This window comes from Stegastes partitus, unplaced genomic scaffold (genome assembly GCF_000690725.1).
Source record: "Stegastes partitus isolate 25-593 unplaced genomic scaffold, Stegastes_partitus-1.0.2 Scaffold1372, whole genome shotgun sequence".
NCBI classification, from domain to species: Eukaryota; Metazoa; Chordata; class Actinopteri; family Pomacentridae; genus Stegastes; species Stegastes partitus.
The window spans coordinates 136,626-157,448 of NW_007579103.1; the positions used below are offsets into that span (position 1 = coordinate 136,626).

General features: G+C 43.8%; 1 protein-coding gene across 1 annotated transcript in view; it reads left to right on the plus strand.

Annotated features, from left to right (window-relative positions):
• Window positions 1–20,823, plus strand: part of LOC103370113 (receptor-type tyrosine-protein phosphatase delta-like) — a gene marked incomplete at its 3' end in the record, with an annotated part of 93,297 nt that overhangs the window by 42,261 nt on the left and 30,213 nt on the right. Inside the window, exons 3-4 of the mRNA XM_008299034.1 lie at window positions 17,126–17,271; window positions 19,200–19,341. Of these exons, the coding sequence (XP_008297256.1) occupies window positions 17,126–17,271; window positions 19,200–19,341 (288 nt within the window). The remainder of the gene's footprint in view (window positions 1–17,125; window positions 17,272–19,199; window positions 19,342–20,823) is intronic.

The following is a 20,823-nucleotide window of genomic DNA, read 5'->3' on the forward strand; positions in this document are numbered from 1 at the left end:
GCTGGCGTATGTACTAAATCTGATCACCCTTCACACGCTATGCCAGTGAACTGTATAACAATGCAGGTGTTTCATGACATTGCCACAGTGACAGTGCAATTAATAGATTGATGCTGTAGCTGCAGCAATGGGATTACTCGCCCAGTCAAGTCTGAAATACACGAGCGTTCACTGCACAGATGATGTTTCACTGCAGTGTGCAGCCTGAACAATGGAGAGTGAGAGACTACACCATCCAGACATGCAGGAGTCTAAGAAAACATAGAAGCTCAAAGAGGCAGACAAATATATTCTGTACTCATCGTATAGAGTTCAAATGAGAAAACTGACATTTTTTTTTTAATCAAATGGCAGCGTGTTTATGGATGCCAGCCATTATGTTTCCAAGCAAACACACTGTAAGTGGTGGAGATTGTTGCTGGCCTTATTAGCATCATGGCAGTCTGATTTATCTCCCGACACTGGATTGACTCATTAAGCAGTTTCTGAATACAGAAATCCCAAAATAAATGGTCTTTCAGCGCAATACGTTCGGATAAACCTCTGCTCCGCCTGCACGAGCAAAGCAGCCCAGTGATTACAATTCCAGCAATTACTAACACTCGGTGGTTTAAGTCCAAGAACCAGTCTGTATTTTAAAAACCATAAGCAGAACAGATAAACCTACAGGGAGCCTGGAGGTAGACGCAGAGGATGACAGAGCCTGCATGACAGGATTTATTTGTCATTCTGTTAATTATTCTCTTGAATATAAGGCAGCCACCTGGATGTTGCTGAATGCATCATTTTGTTTGAGGGAGCTAAATCTCGCAGCCCAGACTTGTGTGTTTGGAGGGAGGGAATGTGTTTTTGTGCCCTTTTATAGGACATAATCGTACGATTATAAAAGCCTTTTTTTTGAATTCCCTGCTGCAGAACTGATGCATCTGTACGTGTGTGTGTGTGTGTGTGTGTGTGTGTGGTCACGCATGCGAGCGGGTAACACCTGGCCTTAGGCCGGAACTTTGGTCTCACTCCAGGGGTCCTCAGAGTGCGACACATTGCACTGATCTCGGCGCAGCACATTTGTGTGCCTGTGGGGTGTGTTGAGATTCTGCGGTGGGGTTAATGGTCTAAACCATTCATCTCCATGGAGCGCCTCGGGCCAATCTCTCAGTCCTAGCCACAAAGCTTACATCCCCACCTTCTTACCTACAGCACTCTCCAACGCTTGACGCGGATTGGGAATCTTTATGCCCCGAGCTCCTCCTGTCACAGCTGATTTACATTCGGCGGAGTGATGGAGTGAGTGCTCCAAGTCTGTCTTTGGAGAGCCATCTTTCTCACCTAATACTCACTCACACACTACATCTGTCACTCTTCGCCGTCACTCCGCCCTCTCTCTTGTTTGTATGCTTGCTCACTCATTAACTCTTATTCACGCGCACACACACACACACACACACTGCGACTTACACTCGCTCCCTCTTTGGCTTCTCTGCGCCACCAAATGAGTCATGCCATTCGAGGAGCTGAGATTTACTGTGACACACAGCTTTAGTGTGGTTTATTAGTTATGGCAAATGAGAGTGAAAGCCTCCATTGAGAGGTGAAAATGCTCTCACGCCACAGCCAGATCCATAGGCTTTTCAAGCTGAAACCGAGCCAAGCCCTTGTTTCTAATGGCACAGGACTCTGAGTGCCCGCTCCATCACACCGCGCAATATGGAATATGCATTCTCACACACACACAGTTACCGAAAGGTCCCTGGACATTTATGGGGTGTTTAGACAGCATCCATCATAACATCCATGAACAGTCTGTTTCCCCTTAGTTTTAACGCTCCCTTGGTACCATCTTTCGTGTCATTCATCATTCTCTCATCAACTAATTAATTACCACAATCGCCTCCATCACTTGAGTCATGATGAAGGATATTTCAAGCTAAGTGTAGATAATTAATGTACAACAAAGAGGTAGGATGGCAGCGAGTCCCCAGCGTTCGTTCGCCTCGAAATGTGAGACCTTATCTGGCGTCCCTTCGAACACGCGGTCCGACACATTTCATCGTAACTTTTGGTTAAATTCAGCCTCATTCAGTCCTCGCGCTGCCGTTTTGTTATTCCGCTCGTCCCCCCCCTCCCAGCTTTTATCTCCGCCTGATAGTTAGTACAAGAGAGCACCGAGCATGCTCTGTGATGTCAGGATTTATGCCTACATGGATTTCTTTAAGTACACTTCCCAAATAAGATTTTCCCACTCTCCTCCTCGTGCCCCTCGGAGAGAGGAAAAATAACACATAATCAGAGCGGCTCGCAGACATCATCCCCCCCCTTTCAATCCCTCACTCTCCTCCCCGCCACCGCCGGGGTAAGGCAGAAAATTTCACACCACATGATCTGTTGCCTCTCATTACACGGCGCAATTTAATTGGCTGTGCTTTTCCCTGATTGCTGTTATTCAAGCAGAGATGTCCACAAAAAAAAAAAGGGGGGGAGGCTGTGGTTTTGCCATTAAAAACCCACGGGGACATCCTTATTTGTGTTCTTTGGCCAAATTATGCCTACTCCAGGGGGAGGAGGATAGGAAAACCCAGGAGGCTTTACTCACTTAGCAGGTAGCAGAGTGCAGCTGAAAGACCTGCTCGAAGGTGATACGACCGGATGCGTGTTTCGTAATAAAATCCTGATGAAAACAGGAAAATAAATTACTATCTCCATGTAATGGATGTATGTATGTGATGCGTTTTCTTGCGCACACTCCCACGCCGACACCGTCTAATACGTGTGTTTGCCAGAAGGAGCAGCTAAGCGCGATTCATAGTCTGAGAGGACACTTTGGTAAAAATAGCACACACACATACTGGACACCTAATGGAACCAAGAGCTGGACAATATGTCGTGTCTGTAATAATATGCTTTCATTCTCCATTAGTGCCAAAGAGCATCACTGATCAGATGGTCTGAAAACCCCACTTTGACCCGGCACAGTATCCAAATGCAACTTTTGGTTTTCTGAGAGGAATGAATGCAAAAAATATACATTAAAATAAAATGCAGGGGTTTAGATTGACCAACAGTCAGCCACGGCGGTGAAATATCAAAATACCGAGGGATGCTGAGCGATTAGAAGCCAAACATGGGGGAGAAAGAGCTTAAGATGGAGATTAACTAAAAGAATGGGTGGATTGACTTTCAAAGGCGTTTCCAACCAGATGAGGTGATAGGAACGAAGGGAAGTGAAGGCTAATATGAGTTACAGGGATTTCTTTTATGTTTCTTCACTGCTTAGTCTTTTTTTTTTCTTACAAAGCTCAAAGATAATTTTCAAAAAAGTAATCCTAGAGCCTACAACTTTAATCCTACTGATATGATTAGGTTCCCTGGCATCTTATGAAATGATCTCAGCCCCTTTTTTTTTTTTTATAAGGATCCGAAATTTGGTAATGAAAGTCAAAGGTAAACAGATTAAAGATATTGCGGTTTGGATTGAATGTCACATTTTGATCTTATTTCAAGTCTCTTGTCACACACAATGAAAAAAAAAAAAAAAAAAGTCAACTTTTATCTAGAAAGTATAAGTCATTAAATTTAACTTCATACAACTTCTATCAGCGCCGGGAGTCAACACACTGAATTTAGAGAGTTCTTATGTGGCTTTTCATGCTTGTGGTATTATTATAATTACTATTAATATCACAGCAAATGGAAGCAATAGTAAGGGGGAAAAAAAAATAAGAATAGTGCAGGTTTATTAAGTGCACTGGAGATGAGAAAGTGGGGCTGAAAATGTTCCATTATAATCCATTGCGACATACACTAAGGCAATAAATAAGTTGGTAGTAATCAACTGGTTGCATAGTAACTAATTCTGGGGACGGCAGTCACAATAACAGCAAACAAAAAGGCGAAACAGAACCACGAGAGGGTATTCTTATCTCAGATGACTGCTATCTCGTGGAAGACAGCCACTTTTGTTTTGCCATGCCTCATTGTGTGGCATCTTTGAAATCCACAAGGGCCTGTTACACAGCATTCATTTTGTTTCATCACTCGCACAAAAGCCTTGACTGACATTATTTCAGATAGTTTGTTTCAGGTACAATGAGAGTAATTATTCCGGCTGCATCGAGAACACAGAGAGCACCAAAAGAAAGTAGGCGATATTACGCGCAATGATACAATATTAGAACAAATCACTGATAAAAGCTCCACAAATAACCGCATCTTTTTTTTTCTCTGAGTCATCAGTACATCCCTCCTGCATGATGCATTGAAGGTTTTTTTTAGGTTTTGCTGGTATATGACAGGAGCTCGGTGCAGACACACAGAGCTGCCTTTTAGTCAAGGTTGTGTGTGGAATCAATAGAACAAAAGTAAAACACACGGTCTAAGACGGTTAATGAGCAAAAATCGAAGTCGGAAACCATCTGAGACGCTCGTCGTGTGTCCCTGGGAAATTTTTTTACAAAAGAGGAAAGTTTTTCAGCGCCTGCTTATCTTTGTATTCGGTGTTTTTTTTTCTTTTTATGTATAGCGGAGCTGGTGTCCATCACAGGAAAATAGGAAGCGTGTTCCTATTCCTGTTGCTTCCCATCATTTCTATCTTTCTCCTGCACAGGGCTCCTCAGAAGGCAGATCTATCCTCACAGTCGCTGCTCTACATCTGTACAAGATCTGGAAATATTGATTAGATGATAATTAAATTGTCCACCCCAGCTTGATATGGATTAATAATTGCCCACTAATGCCCTCCTGACATTTCGTTGCATCGACTCGATACTGTTTGCGGGGCTGCGCCGATAATTATGACGCTTCGTATTCTTCATTTTGTCCCTAATGAGACCAATCAGAGTTGGCTCGACTTTTGCCTAAGAATTAGACAGGAATGAAAGGGAGTGAGAGGGGAAGATAGATTTTCTCTTAGGAGCCATTACTCAGTGCTCTGGGCCTTATCGCCGTGATATTTCCTCGCTTTACAGGAACATTTATTGTCTTCCAAACCTCATTTCTTGATGTGTAATCAGTGCTGTGTGGGAATAAATATAAATTGCCGTACGCTGTTGATCCAAATCACGAAAAGAGGGCATCTTTGGACAAATAACAGCACCACTAGGCGAACTATAAATACTGAGATGAGAAGGTGGTATGGGCATCATGCCACATCACTGCTTCGACTTCCTCACCGCCATCTGTGAGTGTTCCTCCTCTGGCATTCTCGCGGAGGCCTTTTGTGCATTTTTTTTTTCTCCCCCCTTTGTCCCTGTTTGCTAGGTTTAATTAGGTTATTTACTTGAGCCTCACCTCCCAGTGTTTCATTATAGTGGGCATAGCAGATAGGGCTTCACACAGGGCAGGGGCAGATAAAAACTTAGGACAAAAGATGATAAATGTCGCGAGCGGGGACCGGAATGCAATCTGGCCGCCACGATGCAGAGATGCTCTAATGGCTTCCCAGCAAGGAAGGGGGAAGGCACTGTCGAGATGGCAACGTGATAAATGGTACTGGGATGGCTGTAAGGATTGTAGGCAAGACAAAGAAAAAGAAAAGAGTCATGGAAGGAGAAAAAACGAAGATGACCACAAAATGGAATCTAATTAATCTGGACTTGGCTTCCCCCCCCTCCCACCACCACCACCTCAACCCATCCTGACAAATTCAGCGCAGGAAGAAGAAGGGGAAGGGAAATTGTTTTTTAGGGATGTGTTCGCCTCCACCCTATCTACCATTCTACTTTCCCGTCCAGGTTGAAAAGGCAAAAGGGACGTATGGGTTCTGACAACGCTCCTGCACCTGTGGAATGATTAATGACGCCGGACTCGCCTTACATGCCGCAGAGCGAAAAATACCCGCTCCAAAAAAAAAACACACCAAGGAGAACTCTGCTGTGAACGTAATCCGTCGCCTGTTTACCAGTACATTACACAAATGCGGCGTTTAGATCTTGGGTTGTTCCATCTTCGCTAATAATTTTCGGCGCTGTATCAACCGCCCGGATTTGGCGAAATGTCCCACAGCACAAGATTCAAGCAAGTTTTATTGTAATAGCTCGACTAATGTACGATGATAACAATGCAAAATGGACGGACAAAAAGACAAGAGAGGAACGGGAAGAGAAAGCCTCTCGTACAGGAATGAACGAGTGGATAAAACTGCATTAGTGCCAATATCTGATTCAATGAGATGCATGCTTAAGTGATATCAGCACTTTTTAGATATACAAGTGTTCGGGCCGAACTCATTTACGAGTTTATTCATATGCAGACGGCTGTGCTGATCCAAGTAATTTATGGATGGAGTTTGTAACTTTCGCTAATAATTACCGACAGAAAGGACTCTTTATATCCTCGTGTGATCTTATTATTTGAATCGTATCCACAGCGCTGACATTTCATGCCATTAGACGGGAACACTTACTCGCTGCCGCTGCGTGCAGCCACCTCTTCGCCGGTTTGATCCTTTTCAAGTTGAAAAATTAGCCGCCGCCGCCGCCGCGTGCGCTTAAGTGCGCTGGATTTCCTGGAATATTCATGAAGTTAATAATCGCGCCAAGTTAATATGTAGGCTTACTATTTATCCTTTAATCTATGTGGGAAAACGAATGAAGTCATTACTTACTGATCATAGTACCTTGTGGCATTTTGTGACATTGTCATTGGCCTTTTATTCGCTCTATCTCGCCTGCAGTTTCACTACTCCACATTAAAAGCCAATAACCTCGGCCATTACTCACAGTTGTGCTCGTGGAATAATCCAGATAAGTGTGAGAAATGAATTGCGGGGTAGATAAGTCTTTATGCATGATACAAGGAAATTTCCCCCGCTCCCCAACAAGCCAACATTGTCTGGACCCGCAATTAAATACGTGGCCTTGTACAGTATTTTTATTATGTACATACACTTGCTGCACACATAAAGACCACACATTCACTTGCCCAGTGGACTAAAGCCCATTACTGCTGGCAAACATTTGCACTTGAGGCCGCCGCCTTTGTGTACCCGCTCGCTCTGTCAACTGAGGCTCAGTTTGGCGAAGGGTGAAAAGGACTAAGGAGGGAAGCGTAACCAACTCCATCAGTCCAAAAGGCCACATCTCCGGTCCCCAACAGTCTTGTGCCCTACGGAGGCTCCTCGTCTTTAGAAATCTACCCCACATTTTTATTTTTTTCCCACCGAACCCCACAAGAACATAGCATTCAATTAAAACAGATTTGGAAAAGATATTGTGTGTATTAACTCTAAAAAGCTTTTTGTTGTTGTTATAGTGAAGATTCTCAAAAAGCCATTAACAGTGTTTAGCTCCTCTTTTTTAAAAAATTGCAATTAGTGGTGTAATTCACCCTTCTGATCGCATTCATTTTAACCACCTCTAAAGTGACACAGATATTTCCAAGGTTAAAGCAATTATACGTCGACGAATCACAACATACAAGCAGGACTTCAACGGGAAACCGAGGCTACTTGTTTGATGCCGTGTAGAATCGCTCAGATATGTGTAGTAATAGGTCGAAGGATATCATGAATACGCCTTAAAGAAAAAAAATTAAATAAAATCAAAAGCAGAGAGTCTCGTAACACCTCCACACTGTAAACAGACAGACACACGGCGTCTCCTGATGAATCATGCCCACATCCACACGCATCAAGACGGAGCCTTTCAAAAGTGATCTGAAACACTTAATTTTACTGGATTATTTTAATTATGCCCCCTGAGGGTTGTTGTTTTTTTGCTCCCGAGGTGACTTTGCACTGTTTGCTTCCAAGTGAAAAAACCCGCATCCGCCAGCCTGACCCTGATACCGCCCGCCCTCATTTGTTTCCCATCTGTAGCTCTTCAAAGACGCCGCCGCACACACACACACACACACATGCCAGCTCCACTGTTTTCTCCAGGGGTTCGCAATTAAGAATTCAAAGACCTCAACTTAGATTTACTGCGTGTGGTTTAGTTTGGAGACATATTAATAATGTAGCTGACAAAAACAACCCGCTAATACACAACTAATGTGTTAGCCCGCAGTAGTGCGTGTCACCAAGTTAATGTAAAACAAACTAATTACAAATGTAATGAAAAGAGTAACAGTGAGAATGATGATTTAAATTCAATTAATTTGGACAATTAAATGGCATTTTGACATTCGCCGCCTCGATTGCGGCAGTTTTAGAGACAATGTTTTGGCCGCGAAAGCCCCGAGGAGTTTTTATGAAACTTCACCGAATTAACCGAAGAGCCGGAAGAGACGACAAATAAAGTGCGAAGCTGGAAGCATGTATGTCATGCAATAAGAGGTGCTAATATGCTGCCTCGGTTATGAAATTCAGACATTTATTGCACCGTTATCCGTTTAATTTTAGCATTCATAGCTAGCAGCATAAAAAACTGTGTGCAGACAATATTACTGCCACGTCCGAATGGTTCAGGAGCAAAATTCATCTTTTTAAACAAGTGGTAACCTCGCACACTGCTCAGGTCAGCTGTTTCTGGTCTACTGAAGGATCCTGAAGTTAGTATTAAACATGATGGAAATGCTTTTGGCTTCTCGCCGCGAGAACAAACTGAAGACGGGAGCGAAATCAAAAGGACACATCTGTTTCCGAGGCATTTGGTTAAATTTTAAAGCTGCATTTTATCCCCGTTACCCATATTTTTTAAAGCTTTACTTAAAAAACGTTATATATTTGACCGTTCTTTCACTTTTACTGATGAAAAAATTACATTCTATTACTTCTTCTCTTCACAAAATTACACATTTATGACTCTTTCTCATTTAGTCCTATTGTTACTTCACTGATCTTATTCATGATATCGTCTCTTCCGCTCGTCAAATATCCCCCCGTGCACGAGACGCGCTATATAAATGCTTTACGCTGCCGGATTCTGACAGATTATACTCATTGTTGGCTCCAAAGTGGAAAAGGTGATTTTTACCTCAAAAAACGTTTCAATTACTGTCATTTTTCTTCTCCCCTTTTATATGCAATACTGTTCCTTCAGTGCTGCATAAAATTAGTGGCCTGTGAAAGGTCACTTTGGTCCGTGAGTGACTGTTTGTGGTACCTCCCCTACACATCCTTTGTCCCAGTAATAGGTTTTTGCTGTGAGGAGAGGAGTGACTACAGCTGGTGGCGGAGAAGCTCATTGATCTTTTTTTTTTTCTTATTTTAATTGAGGTTTCCCTAGAATGAGGATACAATGGGATGTGAAGAAATCAGGATTACTTATTTTGCCTAAAAAAGCTCGGTTTAGGTGCAACCTGGTTTGCCGGGCTCAGGAACATGCGCAGGATGGCTGAGCTGCTGAAAGGAAGCCAGTTGTCATCTTGCAGGATTGCTGGAGCATGAGCTAGTTTGCCTGTAAGCGCCTGAGAAAACACAGTGCAGGGAATGTGTCACTTCTTATGGCCTGACAACTGGCATCCATCGGAAATGGCTTGGCACTACTTATCCATAAAATTAGAGTCTGTTTAAATATACAATGTCGAATCCGCGGAATGATTTGCTACATAATCCATCTCCTGCTCCTACGGAGACAAATATGAGGCAAGCTTTTCCGCTCCGTGGTCGAGGGCAAAGACAATTATGTGAAGTTTATGCCGTAAAGAAATAGGACAGGCCCGAGCGTGGCGTAATTCTCTTCTTTCGGTTCGAGCCAGTTGAACATGTTGCTTATTTGATTTTCCATTCCGCTTTTTCTCATCTGCGTCTTTTGATTTCTGCTACATGTCGTGGAAAAAGCCAGCAGCTTTTGGAGATTGCCATCTGCACATGCGGTCGTGGTGATATTTTTCTTATCAATCTCATAAAATAAAAAAAAAAAATGTACATCACGCGTGCGGTGGAGTCGTGTTCCCCTCACGATCTACACGCGTCGTCGCGTTGGCAGTAATCCGACGTGGTCAAAGACTGTTTATCACTTTTGCCATTTTTAACATCTTTTCAAGTCTGTGCAGCCTCAACGTGATAACTATTGGCCATTCTGCCGCAGCGCTGCCATTTAATGAATCGTTCATTGCCCAGAATGAACGAATGGCTTTCTGTGTTAGTGGCTGCCACTGCCTATCCTATCAGATAATTAACTTTTTGCAAATAGACTGCGCTGACTACCAAACAGAGTAAGCCCGCACAATTAGAATTACTTATCTGTGTTCTTTCTTTTTCCCCCAGACGTTAGAGGAAAAAACAAACAAGACAAACAAATCCAAATTTCATACTTCTTGCTTGACTGTTTTTTTGTTTGTGTGTTTTTTTTTTTTTCTCCCCTCTCCTCAAATGGTCACACACGAATTGGCCCCAGATTTGTGTATTCATACACAAATGAACAAATAATGAATGAGCAGAGATGAAAATGAAGTCTTATTCAAAGTGAAGCCTCTGTATTATTTTTGCATTGGTGTCTGACAACGCCGGCCCAGATGTTCAGAATTTCTGACAGGAGGGTGTAGTGTTTTCCACCTCCCTCCTTCTCCTTTTTTTTCCTTCTCTCTCCTCCTTTCGATTTATTTACTTTTATTTATTTATTTCTCTCACAGGCTGGATGGTCTCACACCGACAGTGGTGCGATTCAATATTTATACGTTTCCTTCTGTTTGGTTTCCACTGCTAAAAAAAAGGGGAGGTGGGCTTTCATGTGTCTGATTTGCCACAGCAGCGATCCAGTTCCAGCTTTTTAAAGCGTCGGGGGCCGTTTGAACAAAGCCATCTGTTTGAGTGGGCCGTTTTATTAAGTGACAAACTGGATCCCTCTACCTCGCTAATGTGTCCCGTGGGAGACGGCGGTGGCTCGTGTTTGTGTGCAGGAGACAAAACACGAGAACAGAGAGCGAGGAAGGGAGGCGGCGAGGGTACAAGTTTTCCTCAGCAAACATTGTAAGACGCCGCAGCTGTCATTCCAACACTTGGAGGCTTTTTTTTTTTTGCCTTTATGAATCTGCAATGATAATTGAATAGGGAGCCTTTCAGCTTCCATCTTATCACTTGAAACACACGCCAAGAACCTCGGCGCTGTTCTATAAATAAACCATTTATACTTTATTTAATGGAAGCTTCCACAATTTTCTGTTGTGCCACATCCTCCAATTTATTAATGCCATTCTCCCATTTGCGATGCTTCCCCCTCCATCCGGCGAGAATATCGTAACACCCATGAGATGGGCTGATAGGTTGTGTTCGTGCACCTCTGGAGTCGTTTTTTTTTTTTTTTTTTTTCATCCCCTCCTTCGTCTCCCGTCTTGTCAGAGAATCTGTCAGTGCATTGAATGTGGGACAAGAGCATTAGCCATTCTTTTTGAAGCTGTTGCTGTTGTCTGTGCAAAAGTGCCCTTACTCCTGCAGAGTTATAGCCAGAAGCTCAGGCCTTCCATAGAAGTGCCACTGAGCATGAGTAATACACACTGACTGAGGTTAAAGAAGTCCCACTGGAATATGATTTCTGTTTTTTTTTTTTGCAACCTTAGTCATTGGGCTGAATATTTGGCAAGGAGAATACACTAGCGAGCCTCGTGTATTATAATGTAGTTTTTCTCGCCTTTGAAGCGGCGTTTGTAAGCGATGATGTGCATTTTATTTATCCACGGGAGACTCCGTTGCAGCTCAGGGAGCCCGACCCGATCACAGAACGGACCTGCAGCCCCCCCAGTATCACACATGCAGTCTCAATATTAATGTGTCATTAAGCTGCATTCTTGTGTATTCTATTGAATTAGTTTTACATAATGACTGTTTGGAATTTTGCTTAGAGAGCACATTCGAGCAGTTAGGAAGGGGGAGCAGTGTGGGAGAAGGCTTGTATTATGAACTTCATTATGTGTGACAAGCAGCACAATATTGATGGAGGAGCGGGTCCCCATCATTGCACTGCATTAAAACCTCTGCAGTGAATTAATGTACTATTCCTGATCCAGTAATTAACAATCATTCGGGGGCCATATCCCTTTTCAAGTAATCACTAATTGCAATAAGAATTTCAGATTCCATTTAAGGCAAGATTACCGATGAGCATGCAATGCAAATCAGCCAGCAGTTCTAATTAAGCTCCGATTCTTTTTTTTTTTTTTTTTTTTGCCTCCTTTCTTTCTGCTTAGACCCTTTGTGAGCACATACAATGTGGAGTTTGTTTCCTCTGCATTACAAAAGACACATTTTTTATCATTACGCTGCAGATAGAGAGGCGCGTAGTGCCCCGAGAAAATGATTTTCGCTCGTGTTTGTTCGGTTGATTAGCATGTGTGGTTTATCTTCATTTTTTAAAATTTTTGCATTGTTTCTCTCTTCTGTGTGTTTTCTTTTTTTTGGCACGAGGTCAGACGTTTCTGAACTCTGCATGGGCGGTTAATTAATACATACAGGTTTACAAACCACACATATGCACCTTTGCTTATTTAGCTACTATAATAATAAAGAGCCTGCTCCTGTTTGACTTACAGAACACTTAAAGGATTATATGAAGTCAAATGTCCATGGCGCGTACACTACATGCGTCACTTTTACCCTCTCCCGACGCCGGCCGCCCCTTTCAGTCCAATTTGTGTCGCTTGCCGCGATTGTGACAATTCATCAATATCACAGAACCGATACGCCGCGGCTTAAAGATGTCGAATGAGGTTAATGGCATCTTTAAATGCTCCTTTCTTCCACCCATATGTCCAAAACGGAGCAGGGTATTTGCAGACTGCCACCCAATGTGTTAGGATTAATTATCGCCCTCCACAACCCCACCTCACCCTGCAAGTTAAAGATTCAGAGAGGAAATGGCCCCTTTCATGCAAATGAAATTGAATATGTCAGTCAGTATAATTGTGAAAACCGAGCCGTCTTGAAATGGTGTCTGTGCCGAATAGAGGTTCCAACGAAAAGTCGGTTTATTAATGTTCTTCTCTCCACTCTTTGATTCATGCTCTTTAATGGCTTGGCAGATCAAACTTGAGTCTATGGCGGAGTCCTGATGACTTGAAATGTTTTGGCCATTGTGAAGGAAAGCCAGACCCGGGTCTCTTTGAGAGAGGCATTTAAATGCAATGTTTGGCTGGCGAGCTAAGCCAATATCAAACAAGCTTGTAATGAATTCAGATCCGGGAGATGCTCTGAACCCAACTATGACGACAGAGAAATGGGATATCATTAACAAGAGTGCTCCGTTAAACGGTCCACGGTCTGACCCTGCAACAGGTACTCACGGTAGATGGATAGTTGAATTCACGGCTGCTCCAAACCAACAAACACCAAAACACACGACTGCGACTATTGAGCAAATTCCTAAAAACTGTGTATCAAACTATAAGTTTACATCCATTTAAATAATCCATCCCTGCCCTGAAATGGCTCATATACAACTCTACACTTTCAAATGTGCAGATATATGAAGTCCGTTTTATCCACCCGCTGCAGCTGAAGCACACCAGCTCACCTACTGCTCCAACACTGTAAAACTACACAATCTGCACGACACAATAGCAACTTGTAAGATTGCTGTGATCCGGTCATATGTGTTTGAACTAGACACCAGAATAAGGATGTTCAAACTGACAGGATTAGTTCCTGACATTTGTGAGGCAAGAAGGCAAATCTGGAGTCTGAATTGGTGTTTTTCAGACATCAGGACACTACATTTTACATCAACCAAGGTGATGACTGCCTATTTTGCACATGATGTGTCTTTTAGCATACAGAAAAACACTATGTTGACATGCTAACATGGTAAAAAACTTGATTCTACCATGTGTTCTTTGAGGATTTTGATCTGCTATGTTTACATTTTACTCTTCCAGACTGAATTAACTTTCAGTTTGTAAACTCATTCCTATTTGGTTGTCGGGTTAGGGCTAATCTGCATCTTAGTTTGAACAAATAAAGTGATTTTTGGGTGCATAGCAGCTAGAACTAGCATCACTGGCTTCATTTCTTCCTTCCCTTACATATAGATTGGAGATTTACTGGGTTTTTCCTTTTCAAATTAACTCTGCAAACATTGTATTCTGACTTTTAAGCCAGCCTGTGGACTGTTGCTACACATCCTCTGCAAGTTAACATCTCTGATCAACTGTTGCATGAGGTTGACCACAGACCAGTGCGGTGGTTTTGATTTGCGTAGAATTGAGGAGAAACACCTAAACTTGGGGTAAATCAGGTCGAATGCAACGTGACCGCCCCGGTGCGGTGATGTAATTCCAGGATAATCACCTCAAACAGCCTGATTAGCAGATCAGACCGCTTTGTCTAAATGGTAGTGTACATGTTTGATATCTAGAAAGAGCCAAGCGATCAGAATAGCATACAGTAGCAGCAACAGTAATTAATGTCATCTCCTGCCCACATCGCTAGAGCCTTCCAATTTCCATTTATGTTTAGCCATTAAAAATAGATAGTCATGAAACGGTCTGCCCCCTCAGCCCCGTGGACATGGATGTTCTGAGGAGCGGTGAAGGCTTTCGCTCAGACACCAAATCATTAACATGGCATTGATCCATGAGAAATGGAGCCGTGGGACGCGATGAAGAGCTCCTTCATTTCCTGCGGCGACGCGATGAGCGAGGCGACGCGATGACCTCAAGGGAGGGCAGGCGCAGGGCCCCCGTCGCTTACCTTTTCAGCTTGTGACAGGCTTTACGCTTCTCATTTGTTTGCTGGCGACAGCTTAGCACTGGATTAACAGGTGCCTAGCCGCGGTATTAATTCATGTAGATTGCCTCTCCGAGGAGATGTACACATGCAGCTGAAGGTAAAGGAAGCAAAAACAGTGCTCACGTGCCATTCCTAATGCTGCTAATTAAGTGCAATTTTACTCAAATTAATATGATTACAGGAAAACAAATGCCACATTATTATTTTCAGTCACCACCAAAAGAAAAAAGAAGGTGTTTCTTTATGGTGCATGAAGTTTGTGCGGTGTTTGTTCATACAGCGTGTCCTTTTATTTGCTGTCAAGGCTCCGGCTGTGGCATTGTTTAGACAAAACCGAGGTTTCAATCAGCCTCTGTCTACCTGAAGCCATACGAGGACTCGACCAAAATGGATGTTTGTCAGCGGCAGACCTAAAATGGGGGTATGATGGTGATATCAGCGGCCATGTCTGTGAAAACACCATTACCTCCATGTCACGCCTCAATCACTCCCCATTGTGCGATGACTCTCCTCCCCACCTCCCTCCTCCTCCACCTTCTTCCCCTCTCCTCCAGTGCTGATCTCCCCCCGTACATGCCGTAGAAGTCTATTACAGCCAGCATAGGGAGACGCACCGAGCCATAATGGATGGCCCCGGAGCGAAAAACAGCCCCAATAGCATATCAATTACCCATCAGCACCTTCTTGGCTGGGTGCCAATGTGCACCACACCCTAGCCAAGTCAATGAGATAAGGTGCAAATGCAGATATAATAGTGCTCTTTTTTTTTTTTTGGTTGCCACGTACAAATTACACAGTGTCAACTCTGCCTGGCCACCTGTCGGATCCATCAGCAGGTGAATGAGAGGAAGATTCGCCCAAGTGTGTGTGTGAGGGAGTTGTTAATGCCTGTGTGCACTCAAGGCTGTGTGAGGAAATCAGGTGATTTCCCAGACTCATTTGCCCAGTATAAGCCCAGCTGCTTGCCTGTTTATCTGCTCGCCCTTTTGATTGCCGGCCACACATCTTATGTCACCTCTCCGAGAATCCTGCAGGTTAATTTGTGCCTCGCTCGCAGCGCCGTCGCCGCCGCCGCCGCTGGGCAGTACAATCTGGGAGGGGAAATCAGTCGGCGGACAAGCACAATGAGACATTCTCACACGCAAAGATGAGGTGATTCAGACGGCTGGCGTTACTGCAGCTGTGTGGCCCCTAATGGCCTGCTGAAGTGATTGATAAAAGGCAAACAGTTGCTCCGCGGGGGGACAGATGGAGCTGCTGCACCTCCCACTGAAGCTGGCACTCGAGCTTCAGAGGAAAACACCGTGGAGGGGAGAGGGAGAGGGAGCGTCTGACTTAGCACTTTGACATTATTGCCGTTGAAATTACAAGAGCCTCGACGGCGACGATAAGGCCGTAAATCTCATAATCAAAACATCGCCGGGGAGAGACTGGTGCCTTTGATTACTAATCACTTTCATGTGTTCTGATTTTCCTGCGATTGTAACAGAAGCATCGGCACGTGAGCAGGAACCGATGGGAGAAAAGAAATATACGAGGCGAGACAACTGAACTGAATGTAAATGGGGAATCTTTTTACTGTACTTCTAGAAATCCAGCTACAAACCTCCTCGCCACAGGACATGGAAACGTCCACACAAAGCAAACACTGTTCCACTCACCTCAGCTCCCCTGCATTTCTAGCATCTCTATCCTCGTTTTGCTTCACACTCGACTTGCCGGGCTGAATTCGGGGCCCAATTAGGAGCAACAGATTGCTCGCGGTGACAATCGGAGCATTTTGAGGCACTTTGTCAGGTGCGTGTCTCATTTTGCGCCGCCGTTGGAATCGGTGGTGATCGGGGAGGGGATTAGCGGCGTCTGTAAGCGAACAGATAAACGGGCCCCTGTTTCTCTAAAATGGGAAAGTTTGGAAAACGTTAGCGATGATTTATGTTCAGACACATGAGGGACCGGCTCACACACAATCATCCATTCACACGTATTTATGACAAACCACTAATGGGGGAAAGTTTTTCTCCGTCTAGTGGGTTTAAAATTGAGCGACTCACCAGCAAGTCACCAGAAATCCTAACTGATCTCCAAATTTCCTTTTCAGAACATCAAATATACTATTGTTGTTCTTTAATCCTTTCCTTCCTTCTTTCTTTCCCACAACCAAAACGTTCTTTCACCCAGTAATTCCAGCCTTAGCCGGTCATCCCTCAGTGGAGATTTCAGATTTACAAAATACTTCCAGGGTCAAGATAAAAATGTTTTGCACATTCTGCTGCCCCACACCTCTGTCCTCTTACTTCTGATCTCAGCAGCTGATCATCGGTTTCCACTTGCACAATAAAGTCAGTATAATCTCTTGTCTTGACCTCCAAAAGACAATCCTCTTAAAAGCCACATGCTGAAATCTGCAACTTTCCCACTTTCTAGCGTGTGTGGCTTGATAAGAGAGATTAATTGCTCCGTCTGCAATGCTTAGCATACTCGCTAACTATTTTTTTCTGTTGCTATCTTTTATCCCGTCTCTCTCTCCAGCACCACCAAAGTTTTTAAGAACCCCCAATGACCAAACAGGCGTGCAAGGAGGTGTGGCATCCTTTATCTGCCAAGCTACAGGAGATCCACGGCCGAAGATTGTGTGGAACAAGAAGGGGAAGAAAGTCAGCAACCAGAGATTTGAGGTATTAGGTCTATTGTTCTGATGTAAAATGCTCGACAAAATGGGAATGCTTCAGCACTGCTTTTGGCTCCGCTCGCACATAATCCATTGCGCCAAGCCTCGCTCGCTCGCTTGCTTTTCGCCCTGACTTGCCACCACGCATTAGCAGGCTCTAATAATCATGCTGGCCAGGCTTTTAAACATGCATGAGTTTTAATGAGCGAGTACACAAAAGATCTGGGGACAAATTAGTAATTAAATAAAAGACAAGGAAAGAGCAATTGGATAGAAGAAGAAGGAAAAAAAAAAAAACAACTTGTGGTGTGACCCAGATACCTACATTAGCATCACGCCACATTTGCCAGCTTCATGCGAAGTGAAAGGCGAAGTAGTGCTTTCACTTCGAAATATCCTTTTGCTTTGTGGCATCTTTATCTAAATGCATGCACCCCCCCCCCTCTCCTCCTTTTTTTGGCTGAAGCTTTGATTTCTGGTCAGCTTTAATCTGCACTTGGGCTCAATACCCATGAGAAATAACACATCATCGCAGAACACTGATAAGATTTCTATTAATTTCTGTGTCAGTCCTCGGGACTATCATGGTGCCACTTCTTTTTTTTTTTCCCCGTCTCTGCTCCAGATGCCATATTTACTCGCTACTGCATAGCAGCAATGGCTTAACAGAGCTCGGAGACCTCTTCCCACCTCTTATTTGCGTCTCATGCCCACAGAAATCTAATCTTATCAGAGTTCATCACGTTTGCATCGCACGTTGCGCCGAATGCTAACACACTCGTTTTCATTCCTCGGTTGCCTCACAGGGCTTGCTGGCTGCTGCCATTCCGCACCCATTCAATCACACAGCGCCGCCTCATCTTCTAACAAAAACCCATTTCCCTTTAGAAGTCTCAGAACTTCGTCTCTAATTTGCTCCTCGGCTTTGACTAAGAAAGGAGGCTGTTTCTACCATCACCTGCTGACAGCTTGAATGCCAACACCGCTGTAGCTTGGCCAATGAAATGTTAAAGTGTATTGTTAACTAACACATGCTCAGATATACTGTGAACTTGGAAAAAAAAAAAAAAACAACTGTCCGCAGGCCTCTGAGTGTCTGTGCGTGTGTGAGAATGTGCGAGGATGTGGCGTGAGGCAGAGGTCTCAGGCCTATCTTTATTGAAATCTACCTCTATGCTTAAAAGAGATTGAGTTATGACACAGGGCTTTCTAAAATCAGTGAGTATACAACACGTAGCATGCGAAAATAGCTGAATAAGCTACAACAAACACCTGTTTGTGAGCATTTTATGTGTCGTTTGTCCAAAACAGTCGGTCCTGTCTTTTATACCACTACCTCACCTCATGGTACAACTGTCCGTTTAACCGTTTATCAAGCCACCTTTAACTGTTTGTGCTTGTTTCTGTCCCATCGACAAAATCCAGTGTGATGCATTTTTCCTCAAAGGATAGAGTGTTAACTTTAAGAGTGGGACACGTTCAGATTTAAATTTCGCTCTCCAGCCGAATGTTCAAGCAAAAACTTTCCAAGACGACCTTCCCCATTCTTAAAGTTAGTCAGCTACATTGATTATTTTTACTACTTAATGCACAAACTATACATCCGATCTAATTCATTTACTGGAAGAAAGCACGTCTGAACACATAAATGGATTTAATACATTCGCAAATCAAATATGCTCAGAAACTACATTACCGATGCTAATTTTAAAACTGCAAAGATCCTGAAGGTACTTTTTTTTTTGGTGTGTAATCACAATAAAAGGTAGGCAGCAGCTCTCGTCTCTGTCATAGGAAGCACATTGTGTTGGTCACCATCAGTGTTGTTAGCCAAACGTCTTCGACAGTGTTGTCTTTGTTTTTTCTGCAGAAGGTCCCTCACCCATTGTGAACAAAAAAATCTCCTTTAACATATCCTGTCTCTCGCACCTGCAGGTGATTGAGTTCGATGACGGCTCTGGTTCAGTGCTAAGAATTCAGCCATTGCGCACGCCCCGAGACGAAGCCATATATGAATGCGTCGCCTCCAACAGTGTTGGAGAGACGAGCGCTACCACCAGACTCACTGTTTTACGTGGTAGGTCCTCCTCGGCAACGCCTAAAGCAAGACAACACACACACACTCGCACCACTAACATGCCCTTTTCTCCAAACTAACCCAGGTAAGCTTGCATTTATTTGTTCTATGTCTGTCCTGTCCTCTTTTTTTTCCTCGTTTCTCACCGTCTCTCTCTCTCTGTGCTCAGTCGAACCCAATCGGGAGTCTGTGGTTACACTCACGTCGTGCATTCTAACTTGATAAGATTTAGTTCATTAGCCGTTTAGCCAAGTAAGTTTCCGTTTCTAAGTGACTTAAGTCATTTGCATACAGATTTCTGACACAATAATTAAGATGCCAGTTAAATTATGCAAATAGCCATCCGCTCCTAGCCCGCGGTGGTTTAATGGAAAAAGCTCAGCAATAATTTTCAAATCAGTCATTTTTCATCTCTGCACTTCAGCTTTGATATTCAGTTGACCGTGTAGAAAATAAAGCGGGCGTGCTCGCGTGTGATTAACAGGCGCGCATTGTTGGCGGCGGCGTTCCGGTGGCAGGTTGACGCCGTGTCGGTGTCTTCCGGTGACCGGCGGCTTTTTAATGCGCGGCACTCCTCCACACAAACACGTGTAACAATCCAGGCGGGAAAGGTCAGCCACTTTGTTTACTTCCAGCGAGAGTAAAAAAAAAAAAAAAAAGTCAGACGGCAAATATCAAGTTGGATGACAGTGTCTCTTTTATAATAAGCGCTGAGCTAAAAAAAAATAAAAAATTATCTTGATTACACACAACATTCCATTCAAAGGGAAATATGTGGTGGCCCTGAGCTCAAAGGACTGCGTAATATCTCTCTAAAACATGACTTGTTTGGCTGTGAATGGAGAAAATGGCTTTAGAAAGAAAAAAAAAAAAAAGCCTTGGGCTGCTTGAATGAGGTGTGCTCCATTATGTGCCACAATTACACAACATGGCAAATGAGTTCCTATTGAGAGGGGTGCTTCCATCCTATAGAAAAAAAGCTGGCTCGGCGAGTCTCTGAAGCCTCCCCACCCCACAGCAAAACCACCTCCCCTTCCCCTTCCCCGCCTGCCATGCTTCTTATCTCACCAGCGAGCCAACAAAAGGCCCTTTGCACTGTCTCCAGAGGCCGATTGAAAGAGAAAGGTGGCACGTTCACATGCAGCTCTCTCTCCTGTTTACTCTGGAGTGAGTGTATGTGTTGCCTTTCCTCGCTCACATGCAATATTGTGCACACTTCCCTCTTTTCCCTTTTTCACTCTGTCTCTATCTCTGTATTTCACCTTCGCTTGCACACACACACACACCAGCAGATAGCAGAGGGACGGGTAGAAGCTGCTCTTCCCGGCTGCACGGCCTAGCATTAGCATGTTTATTACCATTTCCATTTTGCTCTTCTGCTCGCTCTCCTTTCCCATCAATGTATTGAAGGTGAGTAGAGGCCTATCACGTCCCTCTCCTCCCCACCTACCCCCCCAAAAAAAATTGGAAAAACAGGAGCGA